Source organism: Theropithecus gelada, chromosome 12, assembly GCF_003255815.1.
Source record: "Theropithecus gelada isolate Dixy chromosome 12, Tgel_1.0, whole genome shotgun sequence".
NCBI lineage: Eukaryota > Metazoa > Chordata > Mammalia > Primates > Cercopithecidae > Theropithecus > Theropithecus gelada.
The window spans coordinates 19,592,453-19,609,816 of record NC_037680.1 but is presented as its reverse complement, the minus strand read 5'-3'; the positions used below and the strand labels follow the sequence as shown (position 1 = coordinate 19,609,816).

At 33.9% G+C, this 17,364-nt stretch overlaps 1 protein-coding gene across 1 annotated transcript in view; it reads left to right on the top strand.

The window, feature by feature from the left end:
- Nucleotides 1-17,364, top strand: part of LRP1B (LDL receptor related protein 1B) — a 1,963,100-nt gene that overhangs the window by 1,654,207 nt on the left and 291,529 nt on the right. Inside the window, exons 50-53 of the mRNA XM_025404289.1 lie at nt 6,052-6,174; nt 8,277-8,396; nt 12,639-12,767; nt 15,766-15,888. Coding sequence (XP_025260074.1) covers nt 6,052-6,174; nt 8,277-8,396; nt 12,639-12,767; nt 15,766-15,888 — 495 coding nt within the window. The remainder of the gene's footprint in view (nt 1-6,051; nt 6,175-8,276; nt 8,397-12,638; nt 12,768-15,765; nt 15,889-17,364) is intronic.

Sequence of the window (17,364 nt, the reverse complement as noted above, 5' to 3'; positions counted from 1 at the left end):
CTGTGGTGGTTGTTGGGTCTTTGTCAGATTTTGTTATTAGGATGATCCTGATTTCATAGAATGAGTTAGGAGAAATCTCACCTCCTTAATTATTTGGAACAGTTTCAGCCGGATTGGTATCAGCTCTTCTTTGTATACCTGGTAGAACTTGGCTGTGAATGTATCTGTTCTAGGGCTTTTTTTTTTTTTATTTGTACATTTTTAAATTATTGATTCAGTTTTAAAACTAATTGATCTATTCATATTTTCAATGTCTTCCTTGCTCAATTTTGGGAGATCATGCCTTTCCAGAAATTTATTCATTTTCTCTAGATTTTGTAGTATGTATGCATACAGGTGTTCACAATAGTTTCTAATGATATTTTGTGGGATCAGTTGTTATGTTGCCTTTGTCATTTCTGATTGTGATTATTTTAATCTTCTCTCTTTTTTGTGTTAATCTAGCAAGCGGTCAATCAACTTTGTCTATCCTTCAAAAGAACCAACATTTCATTTCATTGATCCTTGTATAGTTTTTTGGAGTCTCATTTTAATTTGTTCTGCTCTGATTTTAGTTTTTCTCTTCTATTGACTTTGGGATTAGTTTTTGCTTTCTTTGGTTCCTTCAGGTGCAGTCAGATTGTTATTTGAGCTCTTTCTGTTTTTTCGATGTAGACATTTAGTACTGTAAACCTTCCTTTTAATACTGCTTTTGCCACATCTCAGAGGTTTTGGTATATTGTGTCTCTGCTTTCATTTATTTCAAATAATCATTTATTATCTGCTTTAATTTCATTGTTTACCCAAAATTCATTCAGAGCAAGTTTTAATTTCTATGTTGTATGATTTTGAGTATTCCTCTGGTTATTGATTTCTATTTTTTCTATTTTTATTTCACTGAGGCCTGAGAATTTTGTATTTTTTTAAAAAATTAATGAGACTTGTTTTTTGATCACACATATGGTTAACTTTAGAGTATGTTTTCTGTACAGATGAGAAGAATGTATATGCTACGGTCGTCTGGAGTGTTCTGTGGATGTCTATTAGGTCCAATTGGTCAAGTGTTGAATTACAGTCAGAATTTGCTTGTTAGTTTTCTACCCCATTGACCTAATGATGTCACTGGTGTATTGAATTCTGCTACTATTATTGTATGGCTATCAAGTTGTTTCGTAGGTCTAGAAGTACTAGTTTTATGAATCTAGATGCTCTTCTTTATTTTTTTCTACTGTTGTTTTAGACTCTGTTTTATCTGATATGAGAATAGCAAATACTGCTCTTTTTGGTTTTCCATTTGCATAATAGATCTTTCTTCACCCTTTTCTTTGAGCCTATGGGTGTCATTACATGTCAGATAGGTCTCTTGAAGATGGCAGAAGGATAGGTTTTGCTTTTTTATCCAGTTTACAACTCTTATCTCTTTTAAGGCCATTTGCATTCAAGGTTAATATTGACATGTGAGATTTTGTTCTCATTGTAGTGTTGTTAGCTAGGTGATTTTTAGTGTCATTTGTGTAGTTGCTTTATAGGGTTCATGGGCTGTGTGCTTATGTGTTCTTTTATGGTAGTATCATTCTTTCATTTCCATTCAAAGAACCCCCTTAAGGCTCTCTTCTAGTACTGATCTGGTGGTGATCTAGTCCTTTAACAATTGCTTTTCTGGGAAAGACTTTATTTCTCCTTTATTTATGGAGGTTAGTTTGGTGGAATATAAAATTCTTAACTGGCATTTCTTTTCCTTAAGAATGCTAAACATAGGCCCCCAATCTCTTCTGGGTATTAAGGTTTCTTCTGAGAAGTCGGTTGTTAGTCTGCTAGGTTTCACTTTATAGGTGATATGGCCCATTTTCATAGCTGCCTTCAAACTTCTTCTGTGTTGATTTTGGACAGCCCAATGACCATGTGCTGTGCCTTGGGGATGATTGTCTTGTTCAGTATCTTGCGGGAGATCTCTGACTATCTGGAATCTGTCTGTTGATTTCTCTAGCAAGATTGGGGATATTTTCATGAATTATACCATCAAATATGTTTTCTATGTTACATACTTTCTCTTCTCTCTCATGAATCTCAGTAGGTCATAGATTTTATCACTTTTCATGATCCTATATTTCTCAAAAGCTTTGTTAATTTTCTAAAATCCATTTTTCTTTATTTTTGAAAAAAAAAATTAATTTGAAGGACCAGTCTCCCAGCTTTGGAATTCTTTCTTCTGCTTGATCTAGTCTATTGTTAAGGCTTTCAATTGTATTTGGAACTTCTGTAGTGATTTTTTTAATTCCGAAAGTTCTGTTTAGTTCTTTCTTAATACCTCTAGTTGTCTTTCAAATCCTAATTTTTTTTTTCTGTTTTCTTTGTGTTAGATTTCAAACTTCTCTTGGGTTTTGTTGAGTATTCTTGCTATCCATATTCTACATTCTAGAGCATTTGACTGTAGCTCACTGCAGGTCTTTCACATAAAAAAAGTTAATTATATAAAAGATTTATAAGAAATATAGACACTTATTACTTTAGACTCATGAAACTGGCACCAAGATTCTTCCTTTTTTTTCCTTTTTAAAAAAATTGTACTTTAAGTTCTAGGGTACATGTGCACAATGTGCAGGTTTGTTACATATGCATACATGTGTCATTTTGGTGTGCTGCACCCATCAGCTCGCCATCTACATTAGGCATTTCTCCTAATGCTATACCTCACCCACCCCCCAACTCCATGACAGACCCCAGTGTGTGATGTTCCCCACCCTGTGTCCAAGTGTTCCCATTGTTCAGTTCCCACCTATGAGTGAGAACATGTGGTGTTTGGTTTTCTGTCCTTGCAATAGTTTGCTCAGGATGATGGTTTCCAGCTTTATCCATGTCCCTACAAAGGACGTGAATTCATCCTTTTCTGTGGCTGCATAGTATTCCATGGTGTATATGTGCCACATTTTCTTAATCCAGTCTATCATTGATGGACATTTGGGTTGATTCCAAATTTTTGCGATTGTGAATAGTGCTGCAATAAATATATGTGTGCATGTGTCTTTATAGCAGCATGATTTATAACCCTTTGGGTATATACCCAGTAATAGGATCACTGGGTCAAATTGTATTTCTAATTCTAGAACCTTGAGGAATCGCCACACTGTCTTCCACAATGGTTGAACTAGTTTACACTCCTACCAACAGTGTGAAAGTGTTCCTATTTCTCCACATCCTCTCCCGCACCTGTTTCCTGACTTTTTAATGATTGCCATTCTAACTAGTGTGAGATGGTATGTATCTCATTGTGGTTTTGATTTGCATTTCTCTGATGGCCAGTGAGGATGAGCATTTTTTCCTTTGTCTGTTGGCTGTCGACATGTCTTCTTTTGAAAAGTGTCCATTCATATCCTTTGCCCACTTTTTGATGGGGTTGTTGATTTTTTTCTTGTAAATTTGTTTGAGTTCTTTGTAGATTCTGGATATTAGACCTGTGACAGATAGGTAGATTGCAAAAATTTTCTCCCATTCTGTAGGTTGCCTGTTCACTCTGATGGTAGTTTCTTTTGCTGTGCAGAAGCTCTTTAGTTTAATTAGATCCCATTTGTCAATTTTGGCTTTTGTTGCCATTGCTTTTGGTGTTTTAGTCATGAAGTCCTTGCCCATGCCTATGTCCTGAGTGGTACTGCCAAGGGTTTCTTCTAGGGTTTTTATGGTTTTAGGTCTAACATTTAAGTCTTTAATCCATCTTGAATTAATTTTTGTATAAGGTGTAAGGAAGGGATCCAGTTTCAGCTTTTTACATATGGCTAGCCTATTTTCCCAGCACCTTTTATTAAATAAAGAATCCTTTCCCCATTTCTTGTTTTTGTTAGCTTTGTCAAAGATCGATGGTTGTAGATGTGTAGTGTTATTTCTGAGGCCGCTGTTCTGTTTCATTGGTCTAAATCTCTGTTTTGGTAACAGTACCATGCTGTTTTGGTTATTGTAAACTTTTAGTGTAGTTTGAATTCAGGTAGCGTGATGTCTCCAGCTTTGTTTTTTTTGCTTAGGATTGTCTTGGCAATGTGGACTCTTTTTTAGTTCCATATGGACGTTAAAGTAGTTTTTTCCAATTCTGTGAAGAAAGTCATTGGTAGCTTGCTGGGGATGGCATTGGATCTATAAATTACCTTGAGCAGTGTGGCCGTTTTTACAATATTTATTCTTCCTATGCATGAGCATGGAATGTTCTTCCATTTATTTGTGTCCACTTTTATTTCTGGTCAGGGCAGTCAGGCAAGAGAAAGAAATAAAGGGTATTCAATTAGGAAAAGAGGAAGTCAAATCGTCCCTGTTTGCAGATGACGTAAGTGTATATTTAGAAAATCTCATTGTCTCAGCCCAAAATATCCTTAAGCTGATCAGCAACTTCAAGCAAAGTCTCAGGATACCAAATCAGTGTTCAAAAATAACAAGCATTCTTATACACTGATAATAGACAAACAGCCAAATCATGAGTGAACTCCCATTCACAATTGTTAGAAAGAGAAGAAAATATCTAGGAATCCAACTTACAAGGGATATGAAGGACCTCTTCAAGGAGAACTACAAACCACTGCTCAACGAAACTGGCGCCAAGATTCTTAATCTAATTTTCTGATTGCAACAACACATTCTTTACCTCAGTATAACTGTAGTTAATTTTGAAATTATCTTGAGGTCAGCATATGATAGATATTAATTAAACTAATATTTTATGTTTCTTTGTTGTGATCTCCATCTCTTTCTAGTATTAATAAGTTATCTTAAGAATTAACTTTCAACACTAATTGAGAATCATACATTTTTTATTGGGTGAGAAGCAAAGGGACATGCATGCAGGCTTATAAGGCAGGTGGACAGACAGGAAGCCAGCAATGGTCAGCCTAAATACTTTAGGTTAGATCCAGGAAACATCCTAAGCATCCTAAAATGTTTTGGCTTAATGCTGAATTCACTCAAAAAATGTATTTTCATCTTTAATTATATCTACAAAGTCAACATATAAAAAATAAAATGCATACAATTTTTGTTATCTTAAAATAGTCATAATAGACTATTGTAGTGTGATTGGGATATATACACTAGGATTGACTTCCTGCTTGGCTATAGACCAAGCAGTCTAAAATCATGAAAACTTGAAGGAGCAATGGAACAGATGACACCCAATTAAAAGATAAATATAGGCTGAGTGCTGTGGCTCACACCTGTAATCCCAGCACTTTGGGAGGCCAAGGTGGGTGGATCATGAGATCAGAAGTTCAAGACCAGCCTGACCAATATGGTAAAACCTCGTCTCTACTAAAAATACAAAAATTAGCTGAGAGTGGTGGCATGTGCCTATAGTCCCAGCTACTCAGGAGTCTGAGGCAGGGGAATCACTTGAACCTGGGAGACAGAGTTTGCAGTGAGTCAAGATTGTGCCACTGTACTTCAATATGGGTGACAGAGTGGGACTCCATCTCAAAAGAAAAAAATAATTTTACGTATAGTTACTTTTTTATGATAATTCTGGAAGGTATAATAATTTTAGATTTGCCAGTGTAACTCGTTTATTCTTCCTTAAAATACAGAATAATTGTTTAAGTACTGTTGAGAAATACTCAAAATAGAGGGCCATAGAAACACTAAATTCACACTTTTCCAGCAAAGATACACCAATGTATTATTATTTTGTGCTATGAACATGGAATTCAGAATATTTTTCACCCAAATATTATTCCTTGGCCTTAAGCTCACTCAATTTAAAGTCGTATATATTTTTTAGCTTTATTTTATGTTTATTAACTAAGTGCTACTCTGTTATAATTTAAACTGATTTTACATTACTATACTTTTTCTGCACTAGGACTCAATACTGGATTGCATTTGATTATCATGTCTCCTGGGTTTCTGTTCTGGGACGATTTCTCAGTCTTTCCTTTATTTTCATAACCTTGGCATTCTTTAGGAAAACATCTTAGCTCTTTTAAAGTTTACTTATTATTTATCTCTTTCAGTTCAGGGAGTATTAATGTTTTATCTACCTATATTTCAGAAGTCTAAAATTAATTTGAATTGTTTGACATTACGTTTTATATTTTATCACAGTTCAAGACAAACACAAATGTGAAGAAAATTATTTTAGTTGTCCTAGTGGAAGATGCATTTTGACTACCTGGATATGCGATGGTCAGCAAGATTGTGAGGATGGACTTGATGAATTCCACTGTGGTGAGACATTGTATTTAGCTTTAATTTTGTTAACCTTACTATTACTTACATGTTAGTATTCTCTTATATAGGGATTTTATCCAAAATATTGTCAGCTGATTTTAACTAATTTACGTTTTTATTAGATAATAAAAAATGGTAAATATTAAAATTAAAAGAGTTTATAATGAAGACTAACACTCTTTGGTCCTAGACTTTTCTTTTAACCTTCTGTGTTTTTGTTGAATAATTACTTCCATCAGTTTATAATACAGGTGCAATAAAGTTATACCTTTTCTTAATTTATTACCTTTAGGTTGTACCTAATATATTTGCTTTCTGCTATAAATTAAGGATTTGGCACGCACTACTTGTTATATTTCTCCCACCTATTATTGGCATCTGCATGGGGAATTGGGTCTAACACCCTATGGACCCTAAAACCCATGGATGCTCAAGTCCCTTATATAAAGCAGCTTAGTATTTGCATATAACCTATGCACATCCTCCTGTACATTTTAAATAACCTCTTGATTACTTATAATGCCTAATGCAATGTAAATACTGTGTTAGTTGTTGTTTCATTGTATTGTTTTTATTTGTATTATATTTTATTCTTGTATTGTTATTATTTAATTTTATTTGTTCAAATACTTCTGATCTGTGATTTGTTGAATCCATGGATATTAACACACACATGTGGAGAGCTGACTGAATATTATTATACTGAAATTTTCTACTGATTACATGTATGGCTTTTCAATAATATACATAAACTTCTATTTCTTTAAACTTTTGCCTTTCATCTTCTACCTCCTAATTTCTGTGTGTGTACACTTTATTTCATGTTATGTTGTCAAACTAAGAAAGCATTTTTAAATTTATTTTCTAAAATGTATGGATTTTGTGATTTGCAAATCAAAGAAATCTCCAATAGGAAAGCAAGGTATATGTCACTATTTACATTTAGCACAAATAACATACACTGTGGTGAATAGAGTAGAAAAAAGATTAAAAACAGATTTTCTGTGAAATGTCAAACTCTCCTAAAAGTAAATGTCATCGTGAAATGTGAAGGTGCATTTTGTTTGATTAAGATGCTATATATCTTTACATTAGAGCCAGATTTTGAACAAGACTAGCAGAGAACTTCCAAAATACCGTATGTGGATTCACAATTTCTGAACAGTGGCCATTACATGATCGTAATTTTACTTTTTCCAAACTTCAGTTTTCTAATGTTCTCTATTTTACTGGTCATCTAATTAAGCATTTTAAGTGAAAATGCAAAGTTTTGCAACTGTTTGTGAAATCAAAAGCAAAATTGCTATTTTTACAAGAGTTTATATTTTGAATACCTTAATTTGGAAGGATTTTACTTTTGAATATTTTCTAGTGATAAATATGCTGGGTAAAAAGGGAGGCTAGGAATGGAGGAAAGGAATAACAAAATTGGCTTTGGAAATAAATGGAGTATGTTGTTATTATAAAAACATAATCTAGTAATAAAAATGTCAGCAACTATGCCAGTTGATTTAGGTGTTATTAGTCAGGTATAACAAACTCAAGTGTTTCCAAGGAAGCAACACAAAAACATCAGCACAGTTGCTGGATTCAAAACTGTCAGGTTGTCTTCAAGCTATAACCTCCTTAGTCACCCACTTTTAAAAACAAACCTATCTACTGGTCAGTCCACCATATTATTACCTTACTTAGGATGTAAGATTTTTCTCTTGGCTCAAATATAGATTTAAATTTTAAAAGTATGACTAGACTACACCAGAAATATTTATTTTATATATGTTCATCACACATTAAAAAAAAAAAAAGAAAAGAAAACAGACAAATATACCTGGAGTAGAGTGACCAGTATTAGGACTACCTCAAAGGCAAGCCTTGTAAGAATCACGTTGAAGAAATAATGGTTGTATAAACTGGAAACACAGGGGAAATATGCAAGCTGAGGCCAAAATTTCTTAGAGTTATCATAGAGAAGAAGAATTTGGCTTCTTTTATTATAGGATGGTTGATTTTAGCAGAGTCTAAGAATGAATCTTCTCATTGTTGGATCTGTTGTAAGACAGTCTCAACCTGATTAGTTTTTCCTTTTGTTTGTTTTCTAGATTCTTCCTGCTCTTGGAACCAATTTGCTTGTTCTGCACAAAAATGTATTTCTAAGCATTGGATTTGTGATGGAGAGGATGATTGTGGGGATGGATTAGATGAAAGTGATAGCATTTGTGGTGAGTTGTCTATTTTCTGTCCTCAATCAGTTTTTAAGCATTATAATGCTCTATAATTTTAGAGCATGCACAAAATTTGCTAATTTATTAAAATTAACATACAATTTATGTGTACACTTCTTGGTAGCTGTTTTTATTATTTTCATGACAATCCATTATTCTATTATTTTTTATACATAAAGCTGTTATTCAATATTCGATGTTTTTCCTTAATATTACCACAATAAATGTATTTGTACACTTTATGTGTAGTTTTCAGTGACTTCTTTGAAGCAAATATCAAAGACTGAGATTACAGGGTCAAATAATCAAACAATTTTTTTCATGATGCATCCTATATACCACTGTTAGCCTCCAAAATTAGTATACTAATTTATACTGCCACCACCCACACATGCTCTTTATGTGCATATGTTGTGTGTTATAGTCATTCTTATTGCTGAATTTTTTAAATAAGAAGTAAAGGAAGATGGCTATTTTATATGATATTAAAATGCACTTTAAAATGTAGCTTTATAGGATTAGAGGTATTAGTATCAAATATCTGTATTTACTATATGTCAACTATAAGGTCAGTATAATTGCTTTTTAATATTCACAAATATTTAACAAATAGTTACATAGAATTATTCACTGAGTTTCCTAAGGGGTAAAAGAAGGAAACAAGCTAATCTTTAATTTTGTTTTTCTAACTGGCTAAGAATTTCACTAATTTGTGTAGATGTCTTTTAGTTGTCTATGTAATCTATTTCTGTGTATACATTCGTACCTGTAGATATATATTCTTTACTCATTACATCAGCCTTTGGTGGCAGCTGTTACCATCCTCTTTTAGGAAGAGAAGGACCCAAATCATAGAATAAGGTGTATGTATAGATTTTAGTGTATTTAACACCTCTTTTAAACTTCAGGGTTTGTGGACTGCTATTTCTGTCACAAACATGGAGAAAGGTAGTATTTTATAGTATTCAAGCTAAACTGAAGTTCTTTGTAAACAATATGAAATTGGAGATATTCTTGAAAGCAGGCGATTTATTTTCTTTTATTTAAGTCACTCAAAATCTACTTTTTACTTACACAGCTGAAACAATCTACAGTTATGCCACAGACAAATAGAAAGATCACTATCAAAAAGCTATGAAAGAAAAAAAGTCAGTAGCCAATTAGATGTCTGACAGTCTGTTTCTCTTTGCTATTATTTTTAAAAATAATTTTAATAAAATAATTACCTACTTACAATAGGATGAACACGGTTTCAATCTCTAAAATTATCTTACCTTTGACTTTTGTTAACCTCTGCACTAAATGGCCCCATTGATAACACTGCACTTTCTGAATGGACACAATATTATAGGGGCAAAAATCTCTAAAGTCGTGTAGAGGTGAGTTCTCCCACATCTGCATTTGCAAGCTGTGTAATCGTAGACCGCTTCGTTTTATTCCTTATTTTGATGATTCCTTACCTATTAATTGGATACAAAAAGATTTATCCCTATATAACTATATACCTAGTATGATCATCTAACATAACCAATGCACACTATATGAGGTTTTTCTGATTTTATTTCTCCTGCCTAATTTCTTTGTCAAAGTATTGTCAGTGTCCTAATAATGCTTTTTTTATTAAAGACTAATAAGAAAATGGACATGTTTACCTGCAATCAAAATACTGAGCTAATTTGCTTTAATTATGAGCTATATTTTATGTACTAACTAGCAAGCTTGAGACACATAAAGAAAATACTGCTTTAGACCAATCAACTGTCAATGAACTGAACCTCATATTTTAGAACAGGAAGATAATTTTATAAATAATGTATCTCACTTGTTTTCAACCTTTGGGGTGCAAAAGATCCTTCTCAGAAGTGTGTTAAAAATGTAGTTTCCCAATTTCCAATTCAAAATATTCTGATACAGGATGTAAACACGTTCTTTATTGATATGCATAGAGTGATTCTGATCTGGAATATTGAGGGTCCATTTTGAAAACCATGGTCTAGTTTATTTCCATCTTTTGAGAGATGAAAAAAGAGAAACTCACAGAAATTAATAAATTTGCCTGAGGTCACTCAGATAATTAAGTGTGACAGAGGTATGAGCAGAATTCAGGTTCCGAAATATTAAATAGGATAGTGACTCTTATCAATCAAATATTATCCGAGTGGGCGTGCAAGATGGATCTAGTGGAATTTATCAACATGTCTTTCTTCTCCCTAGGGATTCTTTTCCCTGAGGAAGGCAATATGTCTCCAGATGGCAGTGGCAACTATGAAATAAAGTCATGAATTTTTTCTTTGGGCCATTTTCTTCCCAGTTGACTATGATGTTTTGGCATGTTCTTAACACAAAATCTGTTGAATACTATCAAGGAAGCCAGAAAATTAGCTACAAAGAGCGTTATGCCATTTTATAGCTGGAGTATCTTGGTAATTATCCAGTCATACACATCATTTTAAAGATAGGGTAATTCAGGCGCTAGTCTTCACCAAGGTCATACAGAATTAGATTTCTCCACTGCCAAATAAGGGCTCTTTCTATCAGACTGCCTTGAGAACAAATTAAAGTGATAATATGGCAGTAGACAAATTTTACATTTATCAAAACTTCCTTAAGAGAAAAAAATGCAGTTACAAAAATCTCAAGCTAAACAGTAAAAATGTTATACAAAGCATTGAATTGAGAATATAATAGTAAAAAGGACACTTTATGTTTTCACGACAAGCTTAAAAAGGATAGATAAGGAGGAATAATATAAAAATATTTTCTGTGGAAAGAGAATTTATTATAGAAAATACTAAAGACATACTAGTTAGCAAACAAAATCATTTTTAAATGAAAGTACCTTTATTTAATAGATTATTTTCTAACTTCTTCCAGTATTATATAACATGCTAAACTCCGTTCTATTAAATAGATCCTCAATTAAATAAGCAAATCTAGATTACTGGGGGATTTGTCAACATTCACACTTCATCCTTTCCTTCAGGTAAGGTATATGTCCAGAACAGGTATGTTAATGTTGCAAAAGACTCCTCGAGGATTGTATTGTGATACCCCACTGCTTACCATATTGAAAACATTACCTCAAAAAGAATTTTCTGCTCCTAACAACTCTGGCTGAAAAGTAAGAGGATAAATGATAATCCAATTAAAACACATTGGCTACTGCTTTCAATTGTTAGAAACAAATATTTTTCATCTAGTTACTTATATTTTCTTCCTGGAGATAATATTCTATTTTCAACAATTCAACAAGTTTCTTTTTTAGCATCTATTCTGGATAACTTTGGGTCATAAGAAAGTACAATTTTTTTAAAAACAGAGATTTAGGATTCACTCAGGTACTTTTATAAACAAACAGAACACTCAAAACGTTCATTGTATATAACTGCACAGAGACTAGGAAAACATCAGGAGAGAGGGTCATTTGACATATGGCCACCCTATGATCATAAATGGAAGGAAAGAGGAACCTTTTGTACTTAAGAGTCCAAATCAACAAGCATTTTTTGAAAGACATTATCATGCAAATAAAGAAACATTACAATGATAGAGCAAAGGTAGATTCCAAGTATTATGCATGAAAAAATAGAATGTGCATACATTTATTCTTTTGGTACTACAGGATGGAGAGTAATAATAATGACGTGAGTGGTCAAAAGATGGTGCTTAGGATTCAGCGGGTTCTGGACTCCTAGTGCAGCATGGGGAATCATGTGAAACTTGTGACTTTCTGCAAGCTTTTCAACTTCTCCGAGCCTTGGTTTTCTTTTCTGTAAAAACATACTAATAATAGTTCTATGGGTTGGGCTTATTGTATGGATTAAATGAGTTAATATGTTAAGTGCTTAGCACATATTAAGCAATAAAAATAGCATTATTTCAATTACTGTTATTTTTCTAGTTTCAGTCTTTTAGAAATGTTATCTCAGTGTATTCACAATTCTATGATATTTCTATGCTTTGCCACATTTTACAAGGATAAAATACATTATTTTCTGCCTTGTAGCTTTAAGAAATATAACACTATAGCTAGGAAATAATACCTTCTTAGATAAAAATGTGTAGACGACTACACGGGAAGAATGATGTTTAATGATTCCCATATAAGAGGCGTTATAACGAGCGCCTCTTTATAAGCAACATTCTTCTGCCTCCCCCCTTACTACAGAAAATGTAAATGGTAGACATTTTCCAGTGGACACACAGTGGTCTTAATGGCATTATGTTTTTGCGTTTCAGGTGCCGCAACCTGTGCTGCTGACATGTTCAGCTGCCAGGGCTCTCATGCCTGCGTGCCCCGACATTGGCTTTGTGATGGTGAAAGGGACTGTCCAAATGGAAGCGATGAGCTTTCCACAGCAGGCTGCGGTATGAACACTGGCCAGGGCTGCATGTCAAAGAAAACTGCTACAGCATCCTTGGGTGTTTGTTTTTGTAGTATTTGCCGTAGCACATTTCCCATTGCTTTCCCAATTCCTGGGCCCGTAGGTAGTACTGGACTTAACCAGGTGGGATGTTGTTATCACAGTAGTTCTGCAACCTCTTTAACTACTGTTCAATGTTTCAAACATGCGCAGTCAGATTACCCATTTTAAAACCATTTTGATAAACACAGACTTATCATTTCACTTCTCAGCTAATGTAACTGCACTTTATGTGTACGAGTACAGTAGGTTTGGTACTTTCTCTTTTGCGTCGTCCACCACCATCCCTCCTGAAGGCTTTTAGATTGTCTATTATAGAAACTCTGGGAATGACTTCTCTGATCCTAAATAACTACTGATCAGGAGGTCAGTAAACACCTATTAGTCCTAAGGATAGGGTATTAACCCTTGGGTCGTGTAAAAATAGTATGGATATAGCCGAATGAAGCTGAGGGATCAGAAGAGCACCTTCGGAGGTCAGACAATTTACTAAGTTTCTGACTCTAAGTCACCTCAGGAAATTTTCAGGGTATTACTCAACAGTAAACTTTTAGATGAATTCCTTTGCATGATCAGGAGGATGAAGGGACTGCATATTTGAATGCAGATCACAAGGTCACATAGGGGATCTGTTGGGCTGAGCAACTTGTCAGAAATAATGCTGCAAACTCCACTTGTTAAAATGAATTCTGCCAGTCATCTCTCCAATGGCCTGCCTTCACATCTTTTGTATTTGAAGCCATAATGTAAGAGAGTGTGTGTGTGTGTGTATGCGCGCGTGCGCGTGTGCATGTGTGTGCACGTGTACATGAGGAATAGTTAAAGCAGAAAAGAAAAAAGAAAACTTCGAGGCAGACCTATGTGCCCAGAACTCATACTATTGTTGTAGAATAATTCGCTTTGATCTTGAAACTGATATGTGTGTCTGTAAAGGTCAATGGGGCCACTGAGGGCTACGTAATAAAGGATTATGCATCAATTCAGGGATCCAGATGGTCCCAGTATGCTGTTGCTATTGTAGCAAGTTAACACTCTGGGAGGCATATTAACACTTTTGGACCACATGGGTACTATTAAGTAAATTATGTTAAAATGCAGCAAATTGTACTCAAGTGATCTGAAAGTGTTAATGCTAAATAAGTCACTGTTGCTCAGTGTTTTAAAGATTAATTCATGTATTGGAATTGGTGTAATTCACCTGAGTTATCCAAGCTGGCATACAGTTCAAAGTTAAGAGGAGTTAGTAAAATCAGAATTTTACTCTGATTACAAGAGGCAGTTGTTCATGCTACTTCTCTGTGGCTTCTATACAACTTTAAAAAACTCTTTGTTAAAAGTAAATTATGCCTGATTACGTTATAAAAACTCTTATCTTTTACCTACACTATGTCAATAATTTCTGAGATAAAGGGAGAGATTTATTGGTTCATGGAGCCTGGGACGGTCTGGGGAGAGGGGGCTACAGGCAATGGGAAAGAATATTGATAATACCTGTATCTTAAGTGTTAAAGTGATGTATATAAAATATACTATTCCAATCACAAAGAAATATTATGTAAAATATCCTACTAATATGTAAAATGCCTCATGGAATGATTTCAAGAAAAAGTGATGATATTATCTGAGTCTTGAGGGACAAAGAAGGAGAAAGGTGTTTCATGGGGAGAAAAGTGCTTATTAAGACATGGAATGGAGAAATGGAAGACACCTAAGTTTTTCAAGTACCCGCGTTACATATCAATTATTGTAATTGTTGCTGTTATTTGCATTATTGAATTCCCACAATATTGTAGTGAACTGTTTTGAGGAATCTGCCAAAAATAATTATTATATAAATAGGAGTTTAAAGAGCACCTAGACATTTATTAAATACTTAAAATGAGCCAAATCTGCTTCACATACGTTATCTATTCCTTATAAGAAATTTATCAGATATATTTTTTATCCCTATTAAATAGATAAAGAAGCAAATGCACCAAGAAGATAAATTGCTTCCTTAAGAATACAAATATAAGTGCCACAGCCACTTTCTGCAAAACTTTTCTCTTTCCAGCTTTCTACAATAGCGTATGGCAAATTATTGCTATTTGCAATACCCCAAACCTTGAGTCCTGCATAGCATTTACCTTTTAAATATAAGCAGATTACTGAAAATATTTGAATGAGCCTTGCAAACCTCTTATTATTCTACGCATGTGGTATTAATGTTTTTCTTTCTCTGCACTAGTTATGTTCTTTTGAATTTTTGCTGAAATTTTATTGATCACTTGGATCAACCATTTTTCCCACTTGTTGGAACATTGCTTTCATGAATCAATATTCCTAAAGGGTCAATATTCCATTTCATTTGTGTGGTACTTATGGTGAAACTGATGACATCAAAGATCTTACCTTTACCTAATTCAACACCCCACTCTGGAAGTTATCAAAAAGTTTTATTTTATTTTTTTAAAGACAATAACATTCTAAACCTTCTCAGTTTTCTTTACACTTCCTTTATGAACATTAATATTGTTCTTTGCAGGTCTATTTTTCACAAGGTAGCAACATTGTTATTACTTTACCAGCATTACTGTAGGCATAAGTTAAAAAAAAAAAAACAGAATATTATTAGCTGAGATATTTTTTCTAACATATGAACATTTGAATTCATCCTTCACCAAATTTAAAATAGCTACATGGCTTGAATTCAGGGTCACTCTGGAATAGTTGAATTCATGAATACTAAATCCTTAAATTATGTGTATTTATATTCAGACATTCTAATATAAATACATATGCAATTATTAGCTTATCTGATGTATTGAATATTATGCAAAGTTTTCTTTTTCTCAGTAACTATGAGTTATTGGATATGATTTTACATATTCCCCAAGCTCCTAATATGGGAGAAGATAAAATATGTGCTAATCTAACTTTATTTTTTGTGATGTCTTTGTTAGCTCCCAATAATACATGTGATGAAAATGCTTTCATGTGCCATAATAAAGTATGCATTCCCAAGCAATTTGTTTGTGACCATGATGACGACTGTGGAGATGGCTCTGATGAGTCACCACAGTGTGGTAAGTACATCTAAAACTTCATGAAGGAGATTCCTAGGCTAAGAGTCTTTCAAAAGTAGCATGTAAATAAATAACTAAAGCAACAAACAAACACATTTCTTAGTGTCATCAAGAGCCAGTGAATTCAGTAATACAAAATCACAGCACCTATAACTTATTTAAGCTCTAGCATTTATTTGGAAATCATACCTGTTTGCAGTATATTTGCATCAGTATATTGGAAAATGTTTATAAAAATGTCTTTGGGCCGGGTGTGGTGGCTCATGCATGTAGTCCTAGCACTTTGGGAGGCTGAGGCAGGTGGATCACCTGAGGTCAGGAGTTTGAGACCAGCCTGGCCAACATGGTGAAACCCCATCTCTACCAAAAATACAAAAATTAGTTCGGCATGGTGGCACTAGCCTGTAGTCCCAGCTACTCCGGAGGCTGAGGCAGGAGAATTGCTTGTACCCAGGAAGTGGAGGTCACAGTGAGCTGAGATTATGCCACTGCGCTCCAGCCTGGGTGACAGAGTGAGACTCCATCTCAAAATAAATACATTAAAAAAAAAATCTTTAGTTTAATATATTTTGAAATACTTGAAATCTGAAGACAGTATATCGCTGGCTTGTTCAGTTGTATAGCCAAATTAAATATTTGAGTAAAAAAAGAATATAATTCAGAATTATCAGAAAAACCAGATACTTAATATTTTCTACTATTTATCTTTTGATGTATTCAATGATTTGATAAAATGTAATATTATCGTGAAATGTATATTGCCTTTACATATATTTTTCTACACGTTATATATAATATCTATACAACATATAACTTTAATGATAACATCAATATATTAAAAATGCTCTGTTGAAGTTGAACTCTAATGTGAACATAATGTTTTTGTAAAATATTTGAATGCGTAGACATGAACAAATGTATGCAGTGAATAGCTGTGGACTTTATATATGCTCAGAGAAGGCAACAGATTTAGTGCCTTCCTTTGTCCTCCCTGTGCAGTGTCTATAGCCTTGGCCTTTGATATGAACCTCACTGAAATTAGTGGGTATCAGTTTTTATGATTATTTCAGCATGAAGTCATACATTTGATGTGATATTTTTAAGGCTACATCATAGCACAAGATATAAATCTGAAGCAGAGTTATATCCGATTGAATACCTCCCCTCTGCTAGACATTATATTTGGTTGATACAGAGATGAATGAGACAGAGAGGCCCCACTTGGAAAAGTCACAGACAAATGGAAAAAACAGAAATTCAATGTAGTACAATAACATACTATGTCAAATAGAAATGAGAATCACAATGAGATCAGAGCTGAGAAGAATAGTTCTTGAGGGAGGCACTAAAGAATAGAAGCAGGGAATGTTACTAAGAGGAAGTCCTATGTAATGCTAGAGAGCATGGTGTGGTGGTTAATAGCATGAACCCCAGAGCTGGAGAGCCTGGGTTCAAGTCCTGGATCTTCCACTTAAC